Here is a 26531-nt window from a genome sequence, read left to right as displayed (position 1 = left end):
AAAAAATTTAAACACACACAGAATAACATTCTATACATGCCCATTGTTCCGTATCTGGCTTTTTCCACCGAATAAAATTTGGAGCCTACTGTACGCTGTTATATATAGAGCTGATACAGTTTTTTTTTGTGATTGCATAACATTCCACCATGTGACGTATTTCACAATTCATTTCAACCAGTCCCTAACTTCTACATTTGGGTTATTTCTAATCTCTTGTTACTACAATTTGCACTAAATATCCTTATACATATATCTTTGCACACATAAACAGTACATTTAACTAGCCCTGCTAATTCTGGATGATGTGGGCAATGAAGTCACTGGTGAATCTAAAGATGTGAAAGAACCTTCTTTACAAATCTAACCTATAAAGTATGTATCTTGATGGTATCGCATTAAACTTCAGGTTAAAGTCTTTTACAAGTTTTTCAATAGTCATTTTGAGGACAGTTTTACCTACCCTGAAAAGAAATACAATCTAAAACATAGTCGCATGAACGACACTTACCCTGTACACACACACACACACACACACCTCTAAATTATTACAAAGGTACTCAGGGAGAGGATTTAGCTGCTTTATCCTGACAGCTTTTCTCACATTATGAACCTAACAATTAGGGCAGCTCTAATAATATTGTTGAGGAACTATGAAAATTTAATTATTTATAGTTAGTATCCTTCATTGATGAAAATGAAAATGGCCAAGCTTTGTGCAGAAATCAGACCACAGTAACTAAAAACTCAATCCAATATTCTTATAAATTATGATAACATAAAACATAACTATATACAACACACAGAATATAGTCACTCTTCCTGCTAGAAGATTAGTGGCAAGCTTATGTGATCATGTGACTTCTGGTTACAATCTCAGCAGCTTTCCACTCTGATATTCATACTAAATAGTGTTGTGCTAAATTATACCAAAGTATTAGTGAAGTATCAAAAAGTAACCCATTTACAGAGACAAGAAATCCTACAAGCTGATCTAGATAGACCATGTCACTAGGCCATGACTAGTGTCTAAATCATGGAAGACATCACTCAACCTTGCTAGAGGGGCCTAATGAAGTTCTGAGGTCAAGGGCCATGATATCATGTAGCCACACCTCCTATTCTAAGGTGTCAGCTATTTAACAGTTTCTTGCTACTAATCTGTTTTTCTTCAAGATTTAAGGACCATCTTCTGCTCTGAGTTCCACACTAATGGGTGCAGGTTACCAGAAGCTTCTTTTGAAAGGCACCCTAAGAGAGCTATCCAACCCCTCATAAGCCTGATCAGCTAACACAAGTTGAGTATCAGGACTCTCCCAAAGCCTTCATGTCTGCTACCAGCAAGTCCTGTGACAACAACAAAAAATCTTAAAAAAAAGAAAAAAGAAAAAATCTTCAATGGATAGCACTCAATTTACCTGCTGTCAGTAAAGAGATCTTGCTTCTGACTTCACATGTCTGTTGCTGACTAGATTGTAATTTGTCTCCCTTAACCACAAAACTAACTTTGCCTTTATGTAGTAAGATTTGGTCTTGGCAAAGTTTAAACTGAGTCCATAGACCACAAAAATGTTTAAGGCAGAAATTAATGAATGGAAAAATCTCCTTTTAAACGACTTTCTTATCCGAAAATAAATTTTTATCTGAGAGTTGTCACAATGCAGAAGGTTATCAAAGTGCATCCTGTCCCTTCCATTAGAGATAATTAGCCTGATGACCACAAGAATTGACACTGTGTGACAAGCAATGCCAGCTGGTACACTGTTCTACATAAACTTTCTTCTCTCTTATAAGGTAATGGGAATTCACTAGGAATGGCTAAAGTGAACACAATCCTATTAAAAATGGTGGTTACTGTTATTGTACTAATTACATGGGCCTGAAAATTCCAATACGTTATGAATTCTCATGGAAAGAACACAGGCTTTAAATATTAATTATGCTACTGTTCACTATATAAATTTATAAAATTATTCTCTGGACCTTACCTCTTCTGTTGAAGAAAAGGAAGAATAACTGCATTATGGGCTTAATGAGATAATGACGTGACATAAAAACTTAAATTAACTGCTACGTGCTCATTAGTCCTTATTGTGGGTGATAGCGTAGATCAAAAGTTTTAAAAAATAAATAATCATTAATTTTTCTCATCTATTACAAATATATTAAAATTTTTAAATCTTGTAGAATAATAGGCTTTTCTTAACACTTTTAATATTTTATTAACATTCAACACAAAATTATTTTGATTTTTAAAACTTTTTCTGTATGCTACATTTTATATAGTTTTTAAATTATATTTTATTGATTATGCTATTATAGTTGTTCCAATTTTTCCCCCTTTACCCTCACCCACCAAGCACCCTCCACTCCTCAGGCAATCTCCATACCATTGTTCATGTTTATGGGTCATGCATGTAAGTTCATGGGTTACTCCACTCCCAATACTGTGCTGTTCTGTAACTACCTATTTGTACTTCGTAATCTCTTACTTCTTCACCTATTCCCCCACACCTCCTCCCATCTGGCAACCATCAAAATGTTCTCTATATCCATGATTCTGCCTCTGTTCTTCTTGTTTGCTTATTTTTATAGATTCAATTTTTGATAGATGTGTATTTATTCTCATTTTATTGTTCATGGTTTTGATCTACTTCTTCTTCTTAAGTCCCTTTAACATTTCATATAATGAACTACTTTAGATTTTTCCTGTCTGGGAAGCTCTTTATCTGCCTTCAATTTTAAATGATAGCTTTGTTGAGTAGTGCAATCTTGGCTGTAGGTCCCTGCTTTTCATGACTTTGAATATTTTTTGCCAATCCCTTCTAGCTCGCAAAATTTCTTTGGAGAAATCAACTGACAGTCCCCCATAGGTAACTAACTGCTTTTCTCTTGCTGCTTTTAAGATTCTATCTTTAACCTTTCGCATTTTAACTATGATGTGTCTTAGAATGAGCCTCTTTGCATCCCTCTTGTTTGGAACTTTCTCTGCTTCCTGGATTTGCATGTCTATTTCCTTCACCAAATTAGGGAAGTTTTCTTTCATTACTTTTCAAATAGATTTACAATTGTTTGCTCTTTCTCTTTTCCTTCTGGCACCCCTATGATGTGAATGTTGTAACACTTGAAGGTGCCCCAAAGGCTACTTATACTCCTCCTTTTTTGGGTTTTTTTTTTCTTCTTGTAGTTTAGATTGCTTTTTTTTTTCCTTCATTATGTTCCATATCATTGATTTGATTCTCAGCTTCATCCACTCCACTGCTGTTTCCCTGTAAATTGTTCTTTATTTCAGTCAGTGTATCCTTTGTTTCTGACAGGATGCTTTTTATACTGTTGTGAACCTCACAAAGTTCCTTGAGCATTCTTATAACCAGTGTATTTGAACTCTGTAACTGATAAATTACTTATCTCCCTTTTGTTTATTCTTCTTCCAGAGTTTTGATATGTTCTTTCATTTGAGGCATGTTTCTTTGTCTCCTAATTTTGGCAGTTTCCCTGTGTTTGTTTCTCTGTATTAGGTCGAGCTGCTATGATTCCTTGTCTTGGTTAAATGGCTTCCTGAGAGATGTGAAACAACAAAACTTCTTATAAAATAAGATTTCACTAAACTACCAAGGTCAGAACTCCAAAGATATTAAAGTTCTTCAGGGTTCTGGTGCTACAATCAGATAGCAATAGACCATGAGGTCCTCTTTAGCTGATACCCAGTTATTTATGGTGTTTAAAATATTTTTTTTTATTGCCATTAGTTTATTTTCCCATATAGGCTCCTATTCCAGGTAACTCCAATGAGGAAAAAGGTCATCCTTTACAGGTTTTGAGGCTTTATTCTGTACCACAAATGGGTATCAAAGTCGGGGTTCATCTAAACAAATGTATAACTAAAGAACCTTCAACTAAGCACTTCAGCCATGTAAAAGACCACAATGAAGTCCAAATAAATCCAATAACCCTTCTTTAAAAAGGGCATGAGTAGAGCAGTTAATAATCCTTCTGTGGCAGTCCATACAGCTTAGAAGCCTCTGTATAACTGAATTACTGGTGGAACTGGGGCTGCTAGTTCAAAACTTAGTAATCCTTGAAAAGTCCATGCAAAATATCTCAGGAGAGAAGATTGGATCTAGAAGTTCAAGTCCACATAGCTACAACTGCTATCTCCAGGATCATGGTGACAGTGATAGCCTCAGCTCAGACCTGGAGCTGTCAAAGGCCTAGCAGTACATGGAGCATGAGTGAAATTCAGATTAGCCCCAAGAACAGAGGCTGTGAAGTATGTTGCCATTCACTGGGAGCTACAGTACAGAAGCGACACTATGAAGGTCACTCTTCCATGATACAAGATTAAAACGGGACAGACTGTACATCTGGATGGCCATCCATAAGGTGCCTAAGGCTAAAATCCTCTTAGAGAACCAGTTTTATAAAACACTGGCAGAGATAAGCAATTCTACACAGTCGTTATATTTTGACTTCAGAAATACTGGCACAGGGGGCATTTTTGTGGAGAAGAGCAGGTGAAGCATTCCCAGAGGATTCTGTCAGTGGAATCCAGAACGGTTTGGGCCTCAAGCTCTAAGGGGGCATGTAATCCCCTCTCTTTCCTATAAGCTGTGATGGAATAGTTTCCTATCCCCACTGAATGGCAAGTTTTAAAAAATTTAATCTTCATGCTATATTTTTCCCATTACCAATTCCTTATTTTTTGTATCCCAATAATCCTATTCCAGGGTCTCATACTTTAAAAACAGGGAGCTATCCACAGAGGCTTTAAAACTTTTTAAAAATTTGTTATTCAGTGATCAATTCTTTTTATTGATGTTCTCCACTACATATCCAGAAGCTAGCAAATAGCAATGACTGACACATGTAGCAAGCGCAATAAGTACTCACTATATGAATGAATGAATGAATATTTAAGGGCACTCACAGAAGGGAGGATGGGGTAGGAAGTGGGCTGCTGTGCAACAGCCTGTGGGACACAAAAAGTACTAGAGGCAGCAGGCTGAAGGTCACTGACTAGGAGAACCACATCCTCCTTGAGTCATGGATATGCAGCAAGACCAGGACAGCAAGGGGAAAGTACTAATGCCAAGCACAGCAACTTAATATGGTGCCCTACCTGGGCACCCAGAGATATAGTTCTTTAGATAATAAATCCTCTCTCCCAAACTAGTGATAGTATTTGTTCACACCATGAGAGATCCGTTGATGAAAATGACATATGTGCTAAGACTCCCAAGGTCTGGTTATGCAAACAAGCTCAGTTCCTGGACCTCCAGAGTTGCCAGGATACCCAAGGAGATGGTCACCGGTTGTTACTTTAGAAAGTCCATGTGAAAGAAGGCAGAGACAATGGCACAGTTCTTCCACCTATTTCTTATGTACACACCAAGATCTAAGTTTAGCTGAAAAAGGACCAATCATTTATTACCTACTAGGATTTTGGTCTGAAGAATTTCATAATAGCTATGAGGCATTTTCCTGGGTTATACTCTTGGAAAAGATGGTATACCACTAAATGAAAAGATAAATATAAAAAACCCACAGAAACAATGATCAGCCGTTCCATTTCTAAAACTGGTGTCTATAAAAAAAGGAATATAAATCTCAAATTTAACTTACAAATTATCAGCTTTTGTAGTATAAAGCCATCTAAACTATATGTGTCAACATTAAAAGGCAAAAGAGGCACTCGAATTTCATTAATGTGGTATCATTTTACAGTGCTATAAAATATTTTAACCAACTTGGATGCAAAAAATATTAGTTTTTTCACTATCAGTAGTTATGCAAACCGCTACAATAATTAATAATACACAAGAGTCATGTTTATAAAAATAGTCTGGGTCATGATAAAGACTGGAATGAGAAAACAAGTATTTGTAGGTATATTACACTTCAACACCATGGGGGGAGGATTAGAGAACTCTTCTCTAAGTTAACACTTGAAAGGACATTTTTCTCCCACAGAAAAACTAGTTTACAAATATCATTCTTTCATTCATTCAACAAGACACATTTCTTCATTCATTCAACAAATATTTATTCTTTCCCCTCTGTGCTAGGCCCTGTGTTAGCCTTGGGGAGTCAGTGGTGAAGAAGATAATTTTTGCCCCTGTAAGGAAATTTCGGTCTCCTCCATCTTCTGTCACCCCTCCCACACACACACACCATGCAAAGATCTCTCCAGGAGCATTCATCAAGGATGGTCACTTAGCTCTTGCTGTATGTCATATTGAGACAGTGTGTTTAAAGGGTCCAGCGCAGTGCCCAGAAATCTCTAAATCCACTCCTCCTTGCATACTCCCAACAAACCCGAAGAGCCGACAGCCAAGAATTCTGGACTAACTGTGAACAGCTACTAGTCATCGAACCTTGAGAAATTCATTTCAGCACTCTGAACTGAGTCTGCTGTGAGAACTCTCTTCTTGAAGGCCCCTTTCAGTTCACAGGCAATGGGATGACTAGAGAGTTCTAACACTGGGCAGAACGATGACCTCACAAGGGACCTGTTCTATCAGATGGCTCAAGTTATAAAGTTCTCCTTTGCCTAGAGCTGAAACTGACCCTCTGTGAATTCAATCACAGGTTATGGCCTATACACTGCAGTAACACAAAACCTGTATACTACCTCTTTTACATGATAATCCCTCAAATATAAAAAATCATGTCACAATTTCCCAAATCTTGAAAACAGTAAGTGCCCTTTAATGTCAGACAATCCTATGATTCCCAGACCCTTTCAAAATATTGATTACTTTCCTATGTAAGCTCTTTAGCCAACATTTCTATTTCAAATGTAGTATCTAAAATATAACATAATATTCTAGATTTGCAGTATGAACAGCAAGTGTAAAGTTTGACTCTGGTAATGCAACATGATACTCCATGATTGACTTGAAGTAGAAAAGACAACTGAACATGTATAAACCAATTAGAGGAACACTATCTAAAGCACACTCATTTAAAACTCCACAATAAAAAAGAAGGATAGCAGAGTGGTCAAGAGTACACACTGAGGCCAGATAACGCAGATGGGTTCAGAGTCTAGCTATTTACATATATTAGTTGTTAACCTCCCTTACAGGATTGATACAGAGAATTAAATGAGTTATTAACAATAAAGCATTTAGAAGAGATACATAGTATTTACAATAACTATTGTCAAATAAAGTAGGCAACTTATTTAACTAAGTGATTATTCATTTAGCTAATTATCTAATAACCTGTTGGGTGATGTGCCTTCACAAATGACATGAAAATAATAACTTTTAGTTACTTCCTTTGTAATGAAATATTGAGATACTATTAGATAAAAGTAAACTGACACTTTTCTTAGGTAAAATGGATGTTATCTCTTTTAAGTTCAAAGTAAACATCACAACATAGCCTGCTCATTCGTATTATACTATCAATGTATATTTTTCAGCATTTTCTGTGCTGTAAGAGTATGTTCTCTTTGTTTATTGATTTCTTTTTATATATACTTTTTAAAACCTCATCAGGAAAATCATCATCTAATGATAATCAACTTGCAGCCATGTCTGTTCTGTTATGGTAAGTGACCACTGAACTAAAATGACTCTTTGTTCCAGTGCTCACAGAGTTCTAAAAATAAGTGCTACCACGTGGTATCTGTGTTTCATGCAACTGAGCAGGTTAGCATGGATGTGCAGTAACCGTGAGATTTCATACAGACTTGCAGATAGCTGAACTTACTAGAAATGTTAAGGGTGGTTAAATAAACCAAATAAATTACCTCTGCATTTCTTTCTAGTTAAAAAAATGCTACTTTCTTTACAAATTTCCATAAGAAGTTTTAACCATGTCAGTACAATAACTTCTTTAAGATGATGACTCACTTAAGACTTAGCCTAACCTTCATTAAAATTTAAAGAAAACAGTGGAGTCATTTGAAAAGCACACTTTGAAAGCTTAATATATACCATGCTGTCAACGGAATACTGTGTGATAGGAAAAAAACCAGGATCACACAGCAGGAGATCTGGGGTCCCTTCTGGGGGGCATACCAGAGTAACCAAGGAGAAAGCAATTCTTTTCTACAGCCTTATATAAGAACACAGTCACACACAGCACAAAGGTGTGTTAAAGATAAAAATGTTATGTGACAATAAAACTCAGAACATCATGCAGAGAGTAATAAAACATAAAATGAACAATTAAAATATGAACAAAAAAAGTAAGACTATATTATATATTTCACAATATAGAAAATGCCATAGCAGAACTTGAACTACAAATAAATTAATGATGAACATTAACCTAAAAGTTCATAAAACGCCAATAAGGGTGGCCAGGATTGTCCTTTTCCATTCCCTATCATATCACTGCCACCTAATATCACAGAAAATGTTTTCGATGTGGTAGGTTTGGCTGTCATGGTTGTTGCCTGTTGCAGAAGACTCTTCCAAAACCATAAACTCAAACTTAGCCCAATTTAAGGTACTTTGAAAGTGTGTGTGTGTGTGTGTAAATTTATCATATCCATTTATTTCAACATTGTAAGACCTAGAAGAGAGAAACTGTGAGATAAATGCGCAGTGTTTTAGGCAACAGAAAACTAATACAATGCCTGAGGTGATTTAGACAACAGAAACAAAAAACAAAAGACAGTTATGAATTCTAGAGATGGGAGCATTCAACTGTGCAAGAAAGGAAAAGTAGTCACCCTGTAGGTAGGTTTTCACCATGTCAGCAAAGCTGCTGACATGACTCTCATGGTGTGTACTGTCCCCTGCCCTGCAAGCTCAGTCAGTCTTGGTGATTCATTCACAACCTACAGAATGCTGCAGAAACGATGCTGATTAACTTCCCAGGGTATGTCAGTTTCTGCTCGACTCCCTGCCACATTCACTCTAGAACCTATTTTACTACAGAGTCTGTTACTGGGTTCAGGGGAAGCACAGCTTTCCCATTTTCCATTTACTAATTACAGATTTTGTATTTACTACTTGCCCTGTTCATATGTCATCCTTAGGGACTTCAAGGAGATGAGAAGTGGCTGCAGCGAGCACATTTGGCCACTCCTAGGTACTCAGCCATCACACCACCCACCTACACCATTAACCTCGGACATAAATCTGCTAAAATAACAGCCTCAACAACAGTCATTGTAATCCAGTAAGGTGGAATATTTAAATATTTAAAGATAGGGAGGACTGTCAATTACTGATTGAAAACATATCTCTTGTTCCATTTTATAGCCTGGAAAGTTCTACCAAATTGTTTTGCTCTAAAACTAAGCAGTCGGCCTAACATTTTAGTCTTCACATTTCTAATCCAAATGAACTTCAGAAATAATGTTTGATTGAGTGAAGAAATATTTTCTTGAAAATATTTTAAGAAAATCTCATGTCTAAAATAAATTTTCATCTTATTAACTAAATCAACAAATACTTATAGATAAGGTAACATGAAGTAAAAAGATAGGTCTCTGGTAATTATAGGTCAAGAAGTTTATAATAAACATAGTTAAATATTTAACTAAATATAAGACAGAATATAATAAGTTCTATAACAAAGGTAGAACAGAAGAATCTACTTGCAGTTGGAGGTCCAAGAGTTATACAAAGGTTTTGAAGAACCTCTCTCAAACCCAAGCTTTTCAATTCCCTTTACCTTTATCTACTCCAATATCCTAGACCTTGTCTTCACCTGAAATCATTTCATCCTTCAAATCTTAAATGTTTGAGTCCTCTTTCAGACTAAACTCAATATCCCTGTTGGGTGGAATCCCTTATCTCCTCCTCCCCCATGAGTGCCCACAGAAGGGAGAGGACTTCTGTTCACACCTCAGGGAAGGCAAGTGGTTAATCTGATTGGTTAATCACCCCCACCTCACCTTCACTAAGGAGAAAAGAATAATAAGCAACATTTTGGCCTTAGGTCTCCCACAATTTAGCAGAATCTTTGTATTTAGTGGTTATTGGATCCTGCTCAGCCATTAATAAGCTATCCCTTACCACTTGTGTTTCATTCTCAATATCTGAGAACTCAAGAGGGGGAAGATGGATGAGTTATTAACCCTCCAAATATCCAACAACCCCTTTATTTTTTCTGTCCAACATTCCCTGTATCACCAATCCTGGATCAATTTAGTTGTTCTCTAGTTTCATCATTAAAAAATGCTATACGCCGAATAATTAAGAACATTACTATATTTCATCTCCAATCTTCCTTTGGTAGACACGATGACACTATTTACTACCTAGTAAATTTTCCACAGGTCCCAATTAAGTTTCAATTCTTATTTTCTATAGAAGCTACTCCAAATTCTCCTAAACTCTTACTCATAGAAGATGACCTTGTCTTCAATCTCACTGAGAAAATAGCAGTATTTCCTGATGACACCTATTGTAACCAGTGAATGGTTGGTGGGAGACTGGGGAGCCTCCCCATTGGCTAGGATGGTGGCAAGGAGAGGTTCTTACACTGAGTCTGTGAAAAGCCCTTCCATCCTCATCCCCCTGGTTCCAGACTTGGGGGTGGGATCAGGGGAAGGCAGGCACATGCACCATGTAAGTCAAAATGGTGCAGGAGGTATGCTGGCCCAGAGAGGCCTGTCAGTCTAGCCTAGGGAAAGAAGGGACTGGATGAAAGGTGGACCCACCTGAAGCACAAAAAAATTTGGGAAGTTGATTGGTCATTTTGAGAAAGCACCTGGTCTGTCCCACACCCAAGCTAACATAGTCAGGAACAAAGAAACGCTCTCTCTTGCTCAGCACTTTAGGTCAGGACCTGCATTAACATGGTGTATTTGCCTGTTCTCTCCATGGGCTATGTGGCCTTAGCAGCCATATGACCCATGGCCTCCATGAGGCAGCCTCTGTCGCTTCCTCATCTACCTAGTGATATATGGGCCAGTGCATTCGCATTCTCTGTCTCCTGGGAGCATGTGACCTTGTGGCCCTAAAGCAGTATGGTCCATGACCTCCAGGAGGGAGCCTGAAATGGACAACAGCTGAGAATAAGCTAGGCTACCTGGATTACCATTTAGCAACCACCTATGAGCTCCAAAGGACTGTGCTGTAGAATGGAGCAAAAACTCTCTATACTGGTTTTCCATGGTTTTGCTGAAGTAATAAGCTTTTTTTTTTTTTTGCTGAGGTAATAAGCTTTGAGAGCAGTATCTGCTGTTCTCCAAGATTACGCAGCACCTGAATAAAACCATTCTTTTTCACCAGCAACTACCTCACAAGTTTGGCATTTGTGGCAGCAGACAAACTCCCTTTTTTGTTTGCTAACACTACTTCCATAAACTTTCTGTCTCCTGTTCAATGCTAATCTCTTACCCTGTGCTCTGGTTCCTTTGCTCTTTAGCTTATGCAGCAATCATGCTCCACCAATTATTCCCTCTCTACAGAAACTTCAACTTTCAAGTCCAACAATTATTTACTCTCTTCATATATACACACTTAAAACCTATTTTAAAAACAAAGCAAAAGAAGAGCAAAACCAAAATTCTCTCTTCAAGCCTGATCATTCTTCTAGCTATACTTGTTCTTCTTTAAAGAACCAAGTTTTTAGGAAATGCAGCCTACCCTGTCTGCCTCTGCCTTTCCACTTTGCATTCTCAGAGCAGCCTAATGCATACCCTCACTTCTCCACTGAAACTATTCACATCGGTGTGACTAAATGACATCCAAACTAACAAATTCAATGAATCATTTTTATTTCTTCTTTTATTTGACCTCTCTACAGTATTTTTAAGTATATTTTATTGATTATGATATTAATGCTCTCCCAATTTTTTTTTACCCTTTGCCCCCTTCTGCCTGGCACCTCCCTTCGCTCCAGCAATCCACCCCATTTAGTCCATGGGTCATGCATGTGAGTTCTTTGGCTTCTCCATCTACTCTACTATTCTTAATGTCTCCCTGTCTATTTTGTACCTACCAGTTATGTTTTTTGATACCTGCACCTTTTCCTCCATTCTCCCCCTTCCCTGCTGACAACCCTTCATATGATCTCCATAGCTATAGTTGTGATTCTGTTCTATTTGCTTGTTTAGTTTGTTTTTGTTTTTTCTAGATTCATATGTTGATAGTTGTGAGTTTGTTGTCATTTTACTGTTCATAGTTTTGATCATCTTCTTTCTCTTAAATGTGGCCCTTTAACATTTCATATAATAAGAGCTTGATAATGATGAACTCCCATAGCTTTACCTTGTCTGGGAAGCACTTTAACTGCCCTTTCATTCTAAATCATAGCTTTGCTGGATAGAGAAGTCTTGGTTGTAGGTCCTTGCTTTTCATTACTTTGAATACTTCTTGCCAGTCCCTTCTTGCTGCAAAATTTCTTTTGAAAAATCAGCTGATAGTTTTATGGGAACTCCTTTGTAGGTAATGCTCTTCTTTTCTCTTGCTTCTTTTAAGAGTCTCTCTTTATCTTTAACCTTTAGCAATTTAATTATGATTTGTCTTGGTGTTGTCCTCTTTGGGTCCAAATTGTTTGGGACTCTATGCTTCCTGGACTTGTATGTCTGTTTCCGTCACCAAATTACAGAAGTCTTCCTTAATTATTTTTTCAAATAGGTTTTCAATTTATTGCTCTTCCTCTTCTCCTTCTGGCACACCTATGATTTGTATGTGGTCCCAAAGGCTCCTAAGCCTCTTCTCATTTTTTTCAATTCTTGTTTCTTCATCCTGTACTGGTTGACTGTTTTTTTCTTCCTTATGTTCCAATACATTGATTTAAACTGTGGCTTCCTTCCCTTCACTATTGGTTTCCTGTGGCTTTTTCTTCATTTCACTTAGTGTAGCCTTCACTTCTTCCCTTATGCATTTGCCATACTCAATCATTTATTTGAGTATAGTTATCACCAGTGTTTTGAACTCTGCATCTGTTAGGTAGGCCATCTCCTCACTTAGTTCTCCCTCTAGAGCCTTGATCTGCTCCCTCTTTTGGGCCATACTTCTCTGTCTCCTCAACTTGACAGCCTCCAGTGTTTGCCTCTATGTCTTAGGGAGAGCTGTTGCCCCTGTTATGTTGTAAGGGGCAGAACCTTAAGTATTCATCAGTGCTGGGCTACTCATTTCACTGCCTTGTAGCATTGTATGCGGGGGAGGGGTCAGAAAGGGAATAATACATTTGCTCAGCACTTGTTCCTTTACCAGTCACTTCACCTGCTTCCTGCATAGGACTGGCACCCCTCTAGCTGTTGCCCTGGTTGTGGTTCCCAAAGTGGGTGGGTTTGTAGATGTTCTAGGACCGTGGGCGTCTCTAAATGGACTCTCCTGAAAGACTGGCAGTTTCTCCTGCTGCCCCAACCCCCACTGGTTTTCACAGCCAGAAGCAATGAGGTTTTATTTTCCTGGTGCTGGAACCATCAGCTGTTCAGTCTGGCCTGGGGCTGGGATTGCTCCCCAGGTGCCCTTCCCGTCTTTTATAATGTCTGACCATTCATTCTGCCAGCTGGCCGCAGGCATTGCCTTGCTGCCACCACCACACCACATCCTCTCCTCCCCACTCCCCAGCTCTACCCCTCCTATCCATCTGGATGAGTATTACTTCTTTAAATCTTTGTTTGTTGGAATTCCACGCAGTTCGATTTTCTGGCAGTTCTAGTTGTTTTTTGTTTTGAGGTAGATGTAATGCTTCTATGACTGTGCAAGGAGGTAAAGTGTGTCTACCTACACCTCCATGTTGGCCAGAAGCTACCTACAGTATTTGATATTTAACAACTTCTGTATTGAAAAAGTCTTCCACTGGCTCTTTATAACATCATTACTTTCTGCCATTCCTTCTACACTTCAGAATGCTCTCTCTGTTTTACTGGTTGAACCTTGAATTTTAGTATTTTCTCAGGACTCTATTCTTGGCTTTCCTCTTTTCAAACTAAACTCTCCCTGGGGAGGGGTTGGGGAAGGGGAAGAAATATTAACACCATCAGTTATCCCACAGATCCATAAATCAATAAGACTAAATCTGAACTCATTTGCTTCCTCCCCCACCCCCACCCCTACCAGTGTTTGAGTCTATCATGGCACTGCTCTATATTTGTTTATCTGTTTATGCACATAGCAGTGGTGGCTCCCTAGAGCAGGGACTGGGAGTGTGGGTGGTGGCATCTTAGAGGACTTAAGGAATACGTAGTTATAAAAAGAATCCCAGATGGACTTCACTGAATTATAGTAGAATACTTTAAAGGAAAGTGATATTTATTTATCCATCCATCCATCTCTGAATCTCTGTGCTGAGTACAACAGCCTGGCACATAGTACTCAGTCCCTGTTTTTGTTTTTTGTTTTTTTAATCAGAAGAGTAGAAGAGGAATAGGATCTCTAGATAAGCTTTGAAGAACTAGTAGAATTTCAACAGGTGCAGATGGAGAAATCATTTAAGTCAAAAGGAATAAGAAAAGCACAGGCACAGACAAAAATGCTGGGTTGGGAGGGTGAAGAAGTCAAATAATTATCATTAACTCAAGAAAACAAACTGAGGCACAATTTTATAAAACTTTAAGATGGCGTTGGAGATGCAGCTTGACAGGCAATGGCAAACCAGTGAAGTGTCTTAAGCAATGGGATTTGTAGTTGGTAAGGAAAAGAATTAAATGGACAAAGGATACCTCTTAAATAGCTATCAAATGAATTATCTAAGTGAGAAGAAATGAAAGCCTGAACTATAGCAACTGCCTAAACCACGGAGAGCAACTAGAGTAAAAGTGGAAGAAAAGGGGGAAAATATTATTTTTGAGAATGAAGGTAAAAACCCAACTTCTTGGATATTCAAGAACAATGAAATTAGTTGAAGTATTAAATTTAGAAGAGGTGAAAAATTTAAACTGCTAACATCACAATCATGAGTGGTACTGGGTGCTAGAGTATATAATGCACTTATCAAGTTTATTGCGTCAGTAAGAGCTCCAATAAGGATAGGGTGACACACAGTTGGTAACTGAAAAGGCCATTCTTTGTATGTTAGGAAAGGTCATTCTATAACTCCTGAGAAGGGAGTTTGCAAAAGATAACTGTACCGTGAAGCTGTTGTTAGCATTTTTTGTGCTTGCTTCAGCTACGCTGGCATCAGAGAGGTCAACTTCATCGAATATCAGAGACTGTTAATGAAAAAACACAAACATGTTAAATGAAAACCTGACTCAATGCTTCACAATAAATATATATATATTTTTACTTTCAGGTAATGACTATGAGGCTATGTCAGGAATTAGGAATAGAAAAATGAAGAAAAACTTAAGTGATACTTTGTGAGTAAAACCACGAAGTACAACTAATACATAAATCCCAAAATGAAAGGACGTCAAAGAACTTCAATGCAAAACGCTCTGTGCTTGCTGGAAGCTAATTCACTGAGACCCTGCTACTAAGCGCCCACACACAGACAGACACACACACACACACACACACCCCACCTCCCCCAAACCTCCCCCTTCCTCCCACCCCCAGCAATATCTCTAAACCTTGTACCTTCTAACAACTTTGCCAGGAAGGTGGAGGCAACATCAGCAACATCATCATTCCTACATTGGCTAAGTGAGAAACGAAAAGAACTAGTCCTGGCTGAGATCATATTGCGTTACTAAACTTTGTGAATCTTATTTTTTCCTCATCTGTCTGAATGTGCTCTGTAAATATAAGATGATGTTTCTTTTATATAGTCTTAAAAATAGTTTTAATCAAAAAAGTTTCAGTGGTAAAAACTCCATGGAAATGGAATTTTAAAAAATGTACAACTTAGAAATTCAGAAATTCTAGTAAATAAATGTATCCTTCCCACTTTTAGTCATTTGGTCATTGTTCACACGCATTCAATGATTTTCCTGCAAGACTGCATAACAATGCTTCTCCAACAGTGCAAAAAGGGAACCCCCTTCTCTGAGAGCTTCTGCCATCCCTCAAGATCTCCAGGGGGTTATGTTTCAATCCAACCAATCTGATTATGTATATAACTTGTTCCCTGACTCAAAAAATTTTATAATCTAGCATGGGCAATAAAACAGAAAGAATTAATTTTAATGAAAGATAGATTATTAAAAATGGAACAGATGAGATAGCACGAAATGCTATGGAAGGTCACAGATAATTCCTCCAGCAAAGAACACTTAAAATCTTTCACTTGTAAATAATGGAATAAAGGGTACTTGAGGGGGGTCTTAAGAAAACAGGGAATTTCAAGTGGAAACAGAGGGAAAGTCACCTGGCGATGGGAAACAAGGGGCAAGGCCCAGAGGTCAGTGCTGCCTGGAGATAAAGTGGAGTCAGTGTGGAGCCAGATCAGGGACAACCCTGAACATAATGACTCTTAAAATAAGATTATTTTATTTGGTTATTACTTCTACAGCTGCATATAAACCAAGATTTAGGTTTTGTTTGTTGATTTGTTTTTACTTCCTGGTATATAATTCTACTCATTACATCAGGAACACACATCCTTTAATATGGAAATTACGAATTAATTGGCATAGTAGCAAAAAATCTTAATGTTTATTTTTGAAAAAAAATACTAAAATATCAAATTTAAATGGAAACTCATCATTATAATCTTTTTCTCCCAAAACTACATCATTCTTATTTTATTCAAATGTTATATAAAAATTAAAGCCTTAATCTTATTTCACTATGATTTTTATTCTTAACCACTAGCATAATTGAGTGATTACTGTGTGCCAGGCACTATGTAAGCACTTCATGTCTATTACCTCATTTAAGCCTCCTCCTCTCAAGATCACATGCTGTCCACAGCTGTTCCATGGGGATGTGCTAGAATTGGATAGGAACTCTTGTTTGAAACCAGAGCATTGATTCTTTTTTAAAAAATTAAATTAAATTTTATTTTATGTTGGGGTGGAAGGGAGGGAGAAAGAGAGGGAGAGAAACATCGATTGGTTGCCTTTCCACAACCCAGGCATGTGCCCTGACTGGCAATCAAACCAGCAACCTTCTGTTTTTCAGGATGATGCCCAACCGAGTCACATAGATCAGCTGGGGCAGAGCACTGATTCTTAACACACCATAGCAATTCTCTCACTCATGGTCAGGAAAAGATTCATAATATAAAAAAATAGCAAGAAAAGGGAGAAAATTCAAATTTTGAGCTTATCATATCTAATAAGGTTACATTTAATATTTCATTTTAATTAGAGGGAAAGAAAAAAGAGAAATAATGAAAAAAGAAGGTGGTAACGGGCGGAGGGGAGAACGCTACACTAGAACCTTCCTATTCCATTGTCCTGAGGGGACACGCCATGAAACTAACTCAAACAGGTTCCCTTGGGATTTCTTCCAAGATGGATCACATTTATACTGAATTCATGTAACAGCAAAAAGGCTGTAGTGAGACCCAAGACAAAAATAGTTTAGAAAATCAAAATTTAAAATCCATCCACAGCTTCAAGTGCTTGCAACTAGTCTTCTCTTAAATTACCTTTGAGTCCTTTGCATAATAAAGCGTGCGGCCTCGAAGCTTGAAGTATCGTTTTTTCCACCTTTGGAAAGAACTGGTTTGCTTCAAGAGCTGTCCCTCTTTAATACTGGTCTGGAAAGAAGGAGAGGCAAAATGGCATGAGTAAAATGAAGTTCAAAACCAAATAAAATTCTGAATTAATGACACACTATCATTAATATTTTGAATATTGTTTCCCATGTCCCACAAATTACATGAGAGAATATTTTCTTCTTTTATTTCAACCAAGGGAGCACATGAGCAAAGTTCCAAAAAGCAAAGGTAAAACTGACATGGTTCCCTTACCTCAAAGTAGTCACAAATACTATAAAGGCACATACACACAAACTAGTACTCACAATACAGTGTGATGCATACAATGACTTGTATATAGTAAGTATTTAATAAATGGTGAAAAGGGTAAGAGGCGTAGTATATGTAATGATTAAAAAAGGCATGGGCTTTACATCCCTAATGACTTTTTATAACTGGAAATTTGTACTTCTTTCACCTTTTCCCCCCATCCCCTCTACTCCTCTCCCATCTGGCAACCATCATGAATATAGTCAATATGGTAATAACTATGGTGTCAGATAGATACTGGACTTATCAAGGTGATTACCTCGTAAGGTATATAAATGTCTAATCACTATGTTGTACATCTGGAACTAATATAATATTGCATTTCAACTGTAATTACAAAATAAATTTAAAATAATTTTTTAAAAAAGAAGCATGAACTTTGGAGCCAAAAATCTTGCGTTCAACTCTTGGTGCCACCACTTAGTATCTGGATTGTCTTAAACAAATTACTAAACTTCCTTATCCTTTTATTTAACCATTCATAAAATGGGATAACAACTTATAGGGTTGTAAGGAATAAATTTTAAAAAATATGTCAAGGACTTTCTGTACAGCACATAGTAAGTGGTCAATAAGTAACACATACAAATTATGCATGTTATTGTAACAAACACATATCCAATGCACTGTGCATGGCTGTCAAGAGAAGAAAGCACCAGATCTGCTTCAGAAACAGTCAAAGAAGTCCTCTCAGTAGAGGGCCCAGATAAGTCTTTAGGAGAGCTTATCAGAATGATAAAGATGAAGAAGGGTATTTTAGGTGTGTGCCAAAGTAGAAAGGTTTAAACAGCATGGATACTTGAGGAATCTTCAAAGAGCTTCAGTTATACTTCCAGCCAAGATGGAAGCATAGACAGACACACTGCATCTCCCTCCACAACTAAGAAGGAATACAACTACCTCAAAACTAGAAACAACCAGAAGTTCCAGAAAATCAAGCTGCACGAAGTCCAGCAAACAAAGATATAAAGAATAAATACTCATCCAGGCAGGTAGAGGGGACGGAGAGGACGTGGTGTGATGGCGGCAGCAGCGGCAGGCCGGCAGAAAGCACAGTCACACGTTTTAAAAAGCTGGGAGGGACACCTGGGGAGCGTTCCCATCTCCTCAACGGACCTCGAAGCTCCCGGTCTCAGAACCAGGGAAAATCAAGCCTCATTGCTTCTGACTGTGAAAACCAGTGGGGGTTGGGGCGGAGGCAGAAACTGCCGGTCTCTCAGCAGAGCCCACTTGTTTAAAGGGCCCCCACAGTCCTAGAACATCCACAGACCCACCCACTCTGGGAATGACGGCCAGGGCAGCAGCTGGAGGGGTGCCAGTTCGGTGCAGAAGTGGGAGAAGTGCCTACAAAAGGGGCAAGTGCTGGGCAGGTGGCATTGTTTCCTCTCGGACCCCTCACCCACATACAGCACCAAAACGTGGTGAAACAGGTCGCCTTATACTGACGAATCCCTAAGGCTCTGCCCCTTACAACATAACAGGTGCGACAGCTCTACCTAAGACACAGAGGCAAACAAAGACAGGAGCCTGTCAAGACGAGGAGTCAGAGAAGTATGGCCCAAAAGAGGGAATGGATCAAGGTTCCAGTGGGAGAACGAAGCGACAAGGAGATAGCCAACAATAAACGTACAGCCTTCCTGTGAGTTTGTCCTCAGGAGACTAATCACAGGACTGATTCAAACAGACCCTTTTGGGATGGGGTACAAGGTGGATCATGCTTATAATGAATTCACAGAAAAGCAGTAAGAATATAATGAGCCTCCATGATAAAAACAGCTTATAGAACCAAAATCTTAAATCTACCCCACTCGATTGCACACTGATATATCTCAAGTGCCAAGAGCATTATCTAGCATAACAATATGGAGACCTGCATGAATTTACAGAAGGTACTAAGATTAAACTTATATCTGAGTGCAGTTTACTCCCAACTTTTACACTACACTGTACTTTATTATCAACAAGACATAAAACATTGAGAAATGCTTGTCTCCAATAAGGTAGTTAAAGTTATATTAGTGTTTACTTTCGATTTTAATAAAAGACTTTCTCTATAGCTTGCTTGAAGATTTCCCTCCAGTAACTGCTGAGAGATCACTAAAATTTAATAACAAAATACTTTTGAAACTTTAGTACCAAAGAGCTTGATTTGGATGCAAACTTCAAAACAGGCTCTGCCACACACTAACAATAGAACCTGGGCTATCACTCCAGCTCTCTGTGCCCCAGTTTCCTCTCCTAAAATATGGGAATACTATAATAATACCAACTTCACAAGCTTGTTGCATATAATTTAATTACAAGATAATGCCTGGAGAGCACTTGCACTGTCTGGGTTACAGAAAACATTCAATAAACAGCAGAAAGTGTTATTATGATATCATTATGCTATTAAGTTCAGGGAGTATTTGCCAGGCACTGAATTATAAGAGCTTCTTGGAAAAATAAATAATGTTTAACAGCCACTGTGAGGACAAATAACAGCTGGAGCAGGAGGAGAGTATGAAGAGATGAAGCTAAGGGAGACAAGAGCTAGAAGCTGCTGGCTTTTTTATTCTAAGTGCAAAAAACTAGTGAAATGTTTGGTACAGGAGAGTGTGAATGGGGTAAGGAGTGAGAAAGGATGTGGGGGACCAGTTAGGAGGCTGCTGCAGTAGTCCAAGGGAGAGATACTAGGAGCCCGTACTAAGTTCTAGCATCACTAACATGGACAGAAGTAGAGCAATTTGTGATGTTATCTTGGAGGCAGAATGTACTGAACTTACTGATACACATGAAGGACACAGGAGAGAAAAGCACCAAGGAAACTCAGCACTTGGCTTGGGCAACTAGATGCAAAAGACTGAAAGGACAGGATGCTGAAAGTTCCGTGGCAGAGTTCATATTACCCTGAGCCGGGACTATAATTCTTGACTCCAAATACCAAGTATGGAAACGCTATAAAAATGTAATGTACCCAAAGAACAAATCAGATGGAGATTCAAAGTACAGAAGTGAGTGTATTGTGATTTTGGTAAAATTCTGTTGAAGGAAACAGGGAAGAAAATTTAATCTTTGGTCTATTTCTGTTCTGTGAGCACTGTTTTAAGAAAGCATAAATAACATACTTCATTCTCCACAGAGTTATTAAAGTAATTTTCTAAAATAAAAACCTGATTATGTTATGCTGCAGCTTAAAGCCCTTTCTTAGTTCCCTACTGCCTACAGCATGAAGTTCAAACTTCTGTATGTGGCGCAGAAGACCCCTGCTTGATGCTCTCCAACCTCATGGTGGCCCCTTCCTGTGCTGCTCCCTCTGCCCTAAGTGTTCCCTCTTCAATCTGCCTGTCTTGAAAGCTCCCATTCATTTCAACTTGGACCAGAGCCACTGCCGCTGTGAAAGCTTCTCTGAAATCTGAGGAAGAAGTGACCATTCCCACCCCTGTCTCCCTAAGCCACCCTTATCCTATCTGTAGAACAGCACCTCAGACATTGAATGGCATTGGTCTGCATGTCTGAGGTCCCATCACACTGTGACATTAAGCACAAAGACTGCAACCTATCTATCTTACTAACACTGCACTCTAACACATTAGCTGACACCTTAGGGTGTCTGAAATGTTTAAACCGAACAACTTTCAGTTAAAGTGTAAAATGGTATGTAAGGTATTTTTAAAAAATAAAAGAATTAGAAAACAAGAAATAGTGACTGGAAATTCTTTTATGGTTTCCAGCATTCAGCAGGTCTGAGCCTACTTCTTTTCATGTCAGTAAAAAACAGCAGACACCATGCACAAAGATCTATGTGTCTCTAAGCGCACGACCTGCGTGAGAGGGTAGGAAGGGAGGCGCAGAGGGACGGGAAAATATCTACCCTGATTTTAAGAACACTGCTAGTTTAGAAACGATCCTTGCATAGTCAGAAATCAATCATGAAATTGTATTTGATATAATAATGGATCACAGTTTGCAACTGCTAATTATTATTATTTTACTTCTTAGACTATCATCTTATTTACCAGTGAAAATTAGAAAACAATAATGCCACTCGGAGGCCTCTGGCACTTCAAAATTCAGTTAGCCCAAAACTGATGTTATCTATTTCCCCAACCAGCCTACGAGCTCAATGGGAACAGGGCCATGCCCACCTTCTTCATCACTGCAGCCCCAGCACTCATCCCAGCTCCCAGCGCACAGAATAGCTCTTAATAATTTTTCACTGTACAAATGAATAAATGAAGACTGACATTCAAATAAAGCAGTTAAAATGTCTTTGGGGGTAATCTTGACCTCTACACAATTTTAAGAGCCTGGGCAGGAAACTCGTCAGTGTTCTGAGAACTGGACTCAGAGCAGCTGATTTTGTGGCCGTCTCTTCTCATTTGCAAATGTCCCTGCAAAAAATAGAAGCATTTAGTTGTTTGTGTTCTGCTTTATTTTTTCCCACTACCATGTCATCATTATTAAGGAAGGCCATCTATCTCATCAGTATTAATATCGTATTTGAGTGGTATACAAAGCAGATATACCTATATATCAACTATTATTTATAATGGATTTTCTACGTTTCTATATTTTATCCAACAGGTACACTTACATAATTTGGCTTGAAAGTTGGTCAAACACAAACCACACAGATGCACATTTGACCCTAGCTTCATCACAAGTTTGCACTTTAATGTATTGTGTCCCTATCATAATGTTTCTTTTTAAAATTAGCTTTTCTATGTATACTTTTTGTGTGATTATAAAATAAAAACTTCTTTCCACAAACATGGCAGAATTTACAGGAGTGATTATTGCCCCTCTTTTTATGATTGAAAGATAAGCCATTTGATCTCATTCTGACTCAGTCGCTCAGCCTTTCACCAGCTGCCTATTAAATTGCTTCTAACCTGGCTTTTTTATCAGCCTCCAAAATTTCCCACGAGTTCCTCTTGAGTCCAGGCCCTTTTGGTTTTGTGACTTGTATCCTTCTTTCCCCTTCTGAATTTTGTCCCAACATGAATCTTACTTTCTTAAAATCAAGTTTGAGCTCTTCATTAAAACAAATGCATATATTACATTAAGCTTTATTAAATACACCAGTTGTTCTAAAATTTGGATAATCATCTGATTCACATGGAAAATTTTATAGACATTAACAGCCTCTGTTCATCTGGGAGGTTTTAATTCAACACTTTTAGTATAGGGCATAGGCTTCTTCCTGCATTAACATGTCTTTTAGTGATTATAACTGTCACCCAGGCTTAAGCACTCTCATAAACAACATTAAGTATAATAATTTGTGTAAATCAGCACTTTGGGTTTTGTTTTTTTCATCCATCTTTAATTGGTACTCATCAGTTTAACTATTTGCTCATACCTTTGAGCATTTAAAAAATTTAGTAAGAATATTCCTAAAACACATCTTTCGGGAGGTTCTATATCACTGCAAACTCAAAATGTTTCTCTCTTGTGTGGAGTCCCATTAAGATGCCAGTCCTATCCTCTTTCCACGCCCACTGGCTCTTCCCCAGGGAAGGTGCAGGTAGTAATTTGGGTCTAATAACTGTGTATGCTCACTCACGATCTTCCCTTTTTCTTCTTAAGAGCTAGCTGCCCACAAGAAACCAAGCTATCCTCAACTATCACTCAGAGAAAAAACAGATTTGATTTGCAGAAGAAAACTAGAATAAGACTTCTGGATGAGTGCTTCCAGGACAAAGTAAAACTGAAGTAGTTCATCAGATCCAAACCACTGTTATATGAAATGCTAAAGGGACTTGTTTAGGAGAAAGAGGATCAAAACTATGAACATTAAAATGAAAACTGTGTCACAACAACCAACAACAGAAGCTAGGGAATCGAAACAAAGGCAAACTAAGTAGGCAGTGAGAGTGGGAAAACAATTATAGGTATGGGGAACATATTGGGGGGAGGTCAGTGGGGAGGGGGAAGGGGGGAAAGGGAGGAAGATGGTGCAGGAATTAAGAAGCATAGTAGGAAGAAGTGGAGTACACAGGAAGAGGTTGAGAAGAACTATATGCACTACCAATGGGCATGGACTAAGGCAGGGGGACAACAACTGGGTGGAGGGGAACAAAGGGAAAAGAAATTGGGACAACTGTAACAGCATAATCAATAAAGCACTTAAAAAAAAAGACTTCTGGATGAGGGAATGAAAACCTGGGATTTGCACTGAACACTGCCATGTACTAGGAAATACAGAGAAGGAAAACTCTGACTCCAAAAAACCTCCGCTGCCTTGCGGCATACCTCTTCAGGGGAAAGGCTAAGGGAGTAAACCCCGACAGAAAATCCGGAGCCGGAGTCCCTAAGGCGGTTTGACGTTGTAGTCAACACCGGCAACTCCTGCGGCGCACCTGAAGCCAAGCTGTATTGACTCCGTCTTTCCCTTGGACCCTTCAGCTGCGAAGAGAGGGGGGGTCTGCTGCATGGGCAACAGCAGACCCTCCATATCACCCTGCCCAGGCTCTGTAGCTTCAGCTTCACTGGAGAGGACACTCCAGCGTCATCGCAAGATGTCGATTCAACACGGGAGGAGACAGATACCGTGTCACTCCGAGTCGGACTGCACAGCCATTCTCGGCGGTGCAGATAGACTCTTAAGAAGCTACACCATCGTCTCTCGAGACGGACGGCTGCCGACGACGACTAGGAAATAAGGCAGGGGGCGCGGGGGGCGGGGGAATGGTGTAGATAGAGAAGAGTAGCCCTAGCTGCTGCTGCTGCTGCTTCTTCCTTAATGTCTCCAGCTTGAACCACCACCCAAAGCCAGAGCTAGCCTTGGCCTGACCCAGCCAAGAAAGCGAACGCTGGCAGAGGAATCACAGTGTGAACAATAAAAGGATGTTTCAAAGAGGAGCCAGATTATAATGCAGTAAAGGAGGGATATCCCAGCTTATAAAACATGGAGATAGAGAGTGTTTCTAGAATCAGCTTTAATAATGATGCAATAAAGTGATTCAGGGGCTTTTTCATTTACAACATCACCAAACATTTCCCCTTTTATAAACTGTCATTTGAAGAAGTTTTGTGTATCAGAATAATCAGAGGATATAGGACAAGGCACTTCTAAAAGGTAATCCATGACCTGACCAGCTGAGCCTCCCCTTTCCAGAGTGCCTCTGAGGAATTCTACAGTTCCATGAAATACAGTCCAAAGCTATACAGCAATATGATTACATGCACTTACTATAATGGTATTTAATAGTCATACAACAATACTGGCATTTAATATTCTAAAAGTTCGTGAAATAGTTTTATTTGTTTTATTCATACACAACCACTACTGTTTTGGTTTTTAAAATTTTTTTCAGAAATAATTGTTTACTTTTACATGTAACACACACACACAGAGTATTCAGGTTGTCTGGGATGTGAATGTTGACAGAAGAATGTAGTGTGGCAGCAGATACACTCTAGTACCATACAAACAAGTGCTTGTTAAGTCAGGGGAGGCATAATACTCTGAAAATGGTCTGTGGTTCTGCAGTTTCTCATCCTGCCATGCCCCATGGAAAGGGCTACCCACCATAACTCCTAGGACCAACCCCTGTCCAAAAGGGAAAAAATGCAATCGTCTATCAAACAATTCCCAACTCTGCCACAGCAGCATGCACACACCCTGGAAGGGATTAGATCTGCTCCTCAAGAAATCAAGGGGGCATGTGCATAAGAAGACAATGAAAGAGCTCTAGTTTTCCCAGGTTTCGTGAAGTACTATGAAACCTCTAAATATATTCAAAATATCTTCATCATTTTGTTTGAAATACTATAAACTTTAATATTTAAAACACATTTAATCATGAATTAATGCATTCTAAAGCAAAATCATGAAAATTAACCAACATATTGTATTTGCCCTCCATATCAATAAACCATCTAATGATTGCTAAAGTACTTTAACACTTATATTGCTTTGTAATTCCCTTGAGAAAAGCTATTTAATTACCTTCCTGAAACTAGGTGTTTTGTGAACTTTTTAATTTGTTGATTCCTAAAATTAAGCTTTCTCTCCATTTTTAACATGTTCTTTCTTTAGGAGTTTCTAAGTACATTTTTCTAATAGGTAATAATAAAGAGATAAAAAATATATAATTTTATAACATGCTATTATACAATGTGGACACATCAAATATGCTTTTGTTCCCATAAAATACAATGAACTACAACATATTACCACAGGGTGGTAGTGGTGTTATGCCTAATGCTCAGGTTTTTCTTTCAGAGCCAGGAATACAGATTAAGCTTTTTGTCAGAGTTAGATGAATCCTGGCTGATACTCATGAGTGTCACATAATAGTACTCCATTGTAAAGGGGTAAAAAAACCTATTCTTCCAACTGTGAATTTACTTCTTCCTTTATTAAATACCCCCACTCACTTCCAAATATAATCCCTTTGCCCACACAGCTACAGTAACACAATTATTTTTACGTAGAAGCTTAAAATAAATCACTAAACTTTTTTTTTTAAACCAGAAACTAACGTGCAAAACAGACAACTTCACACCACGCCTGAGTCTCACACTGTTCCCACTGCTCTCAATCCCAGACTGCAGTTCTTGGCTGAGGTAGGAGCCGGGCATCAGGGGTATGGCCAAGGATGGAATGGAGTGGGGTGAAGCTCAGGATCTGTAGACTAACCACACATAAGCAGGAATCATATATTTACTATATTATTTTGTCTCAGAAGTGCTATTAACCATTCTATGCAAAATATCTGCTTGCTTTCTGGAATTTAAATTGCATACTCAATAAT

At 38.5% G+C, this 26531-nt stretch overlaps 1 protein-coding gene and 1 long non-coding RNA gene across 2 annotated transcripts in view; one reads left to right on the top strand and one right to left on the bottom strand.

Moving 5' to 3' along the window:
- LOC149996089 (uncharacterized) overlaps window positions 1-9054 on the top strand; it is a 51971-nt gene extending 42917 nt beyond the window's left edge. Inside the window, exon 3 of the long non-coding RNA XR_016507398.1 lies at window positions 8999-9054. This is a non-coding gene — a long non-coding RNA (uncharacterized LOC149996089). The remainder of the gene's footprint in view (window positions 1-8998) is intronic.
- DGKH (diacylglycerol kinase eta) overlaps window positions 1-26531 on the bottom strand; it is a 196142-nt gene that overhangs the window by 101005 nt on the left and 68606 nt on the right. The window contains exons 3-4 of the mRNA XM_090258064.1: window positions 17407-17517; window positions 14999-15079 (exon numbers count right to left, since the gene is read on the bottom strand). Of these exons, the coding sequence (XP_090114190.1) occupies window positions 14999-15079; window positions 17407-17517 (192 nt within the window). The remainder of the gene's footprint in view (window positions 1-14998; window positions 15080-17406; window positions 17518-26531) is intronic.

This window comes from Furipterus horrens, unplaced genomic scaffold (assembly GCF_987537825.1).
Source record: "Furipterus horrens unplaced genomic scaffold, mFurHor1.1.pri manual_scaffold_12, whole genome shotgun sequence".
Taxonomy (NCBI): Eukaryota; Metazoa; Chordata; class Mammalia; order Chiroptera; family Furipteridae; genus Furipterus; species Furipterus horrens.
Note: the sequence above shows the minus strand (reverse complement) of the source record. Positions and strands in the feature narration are given on the sequence as shown.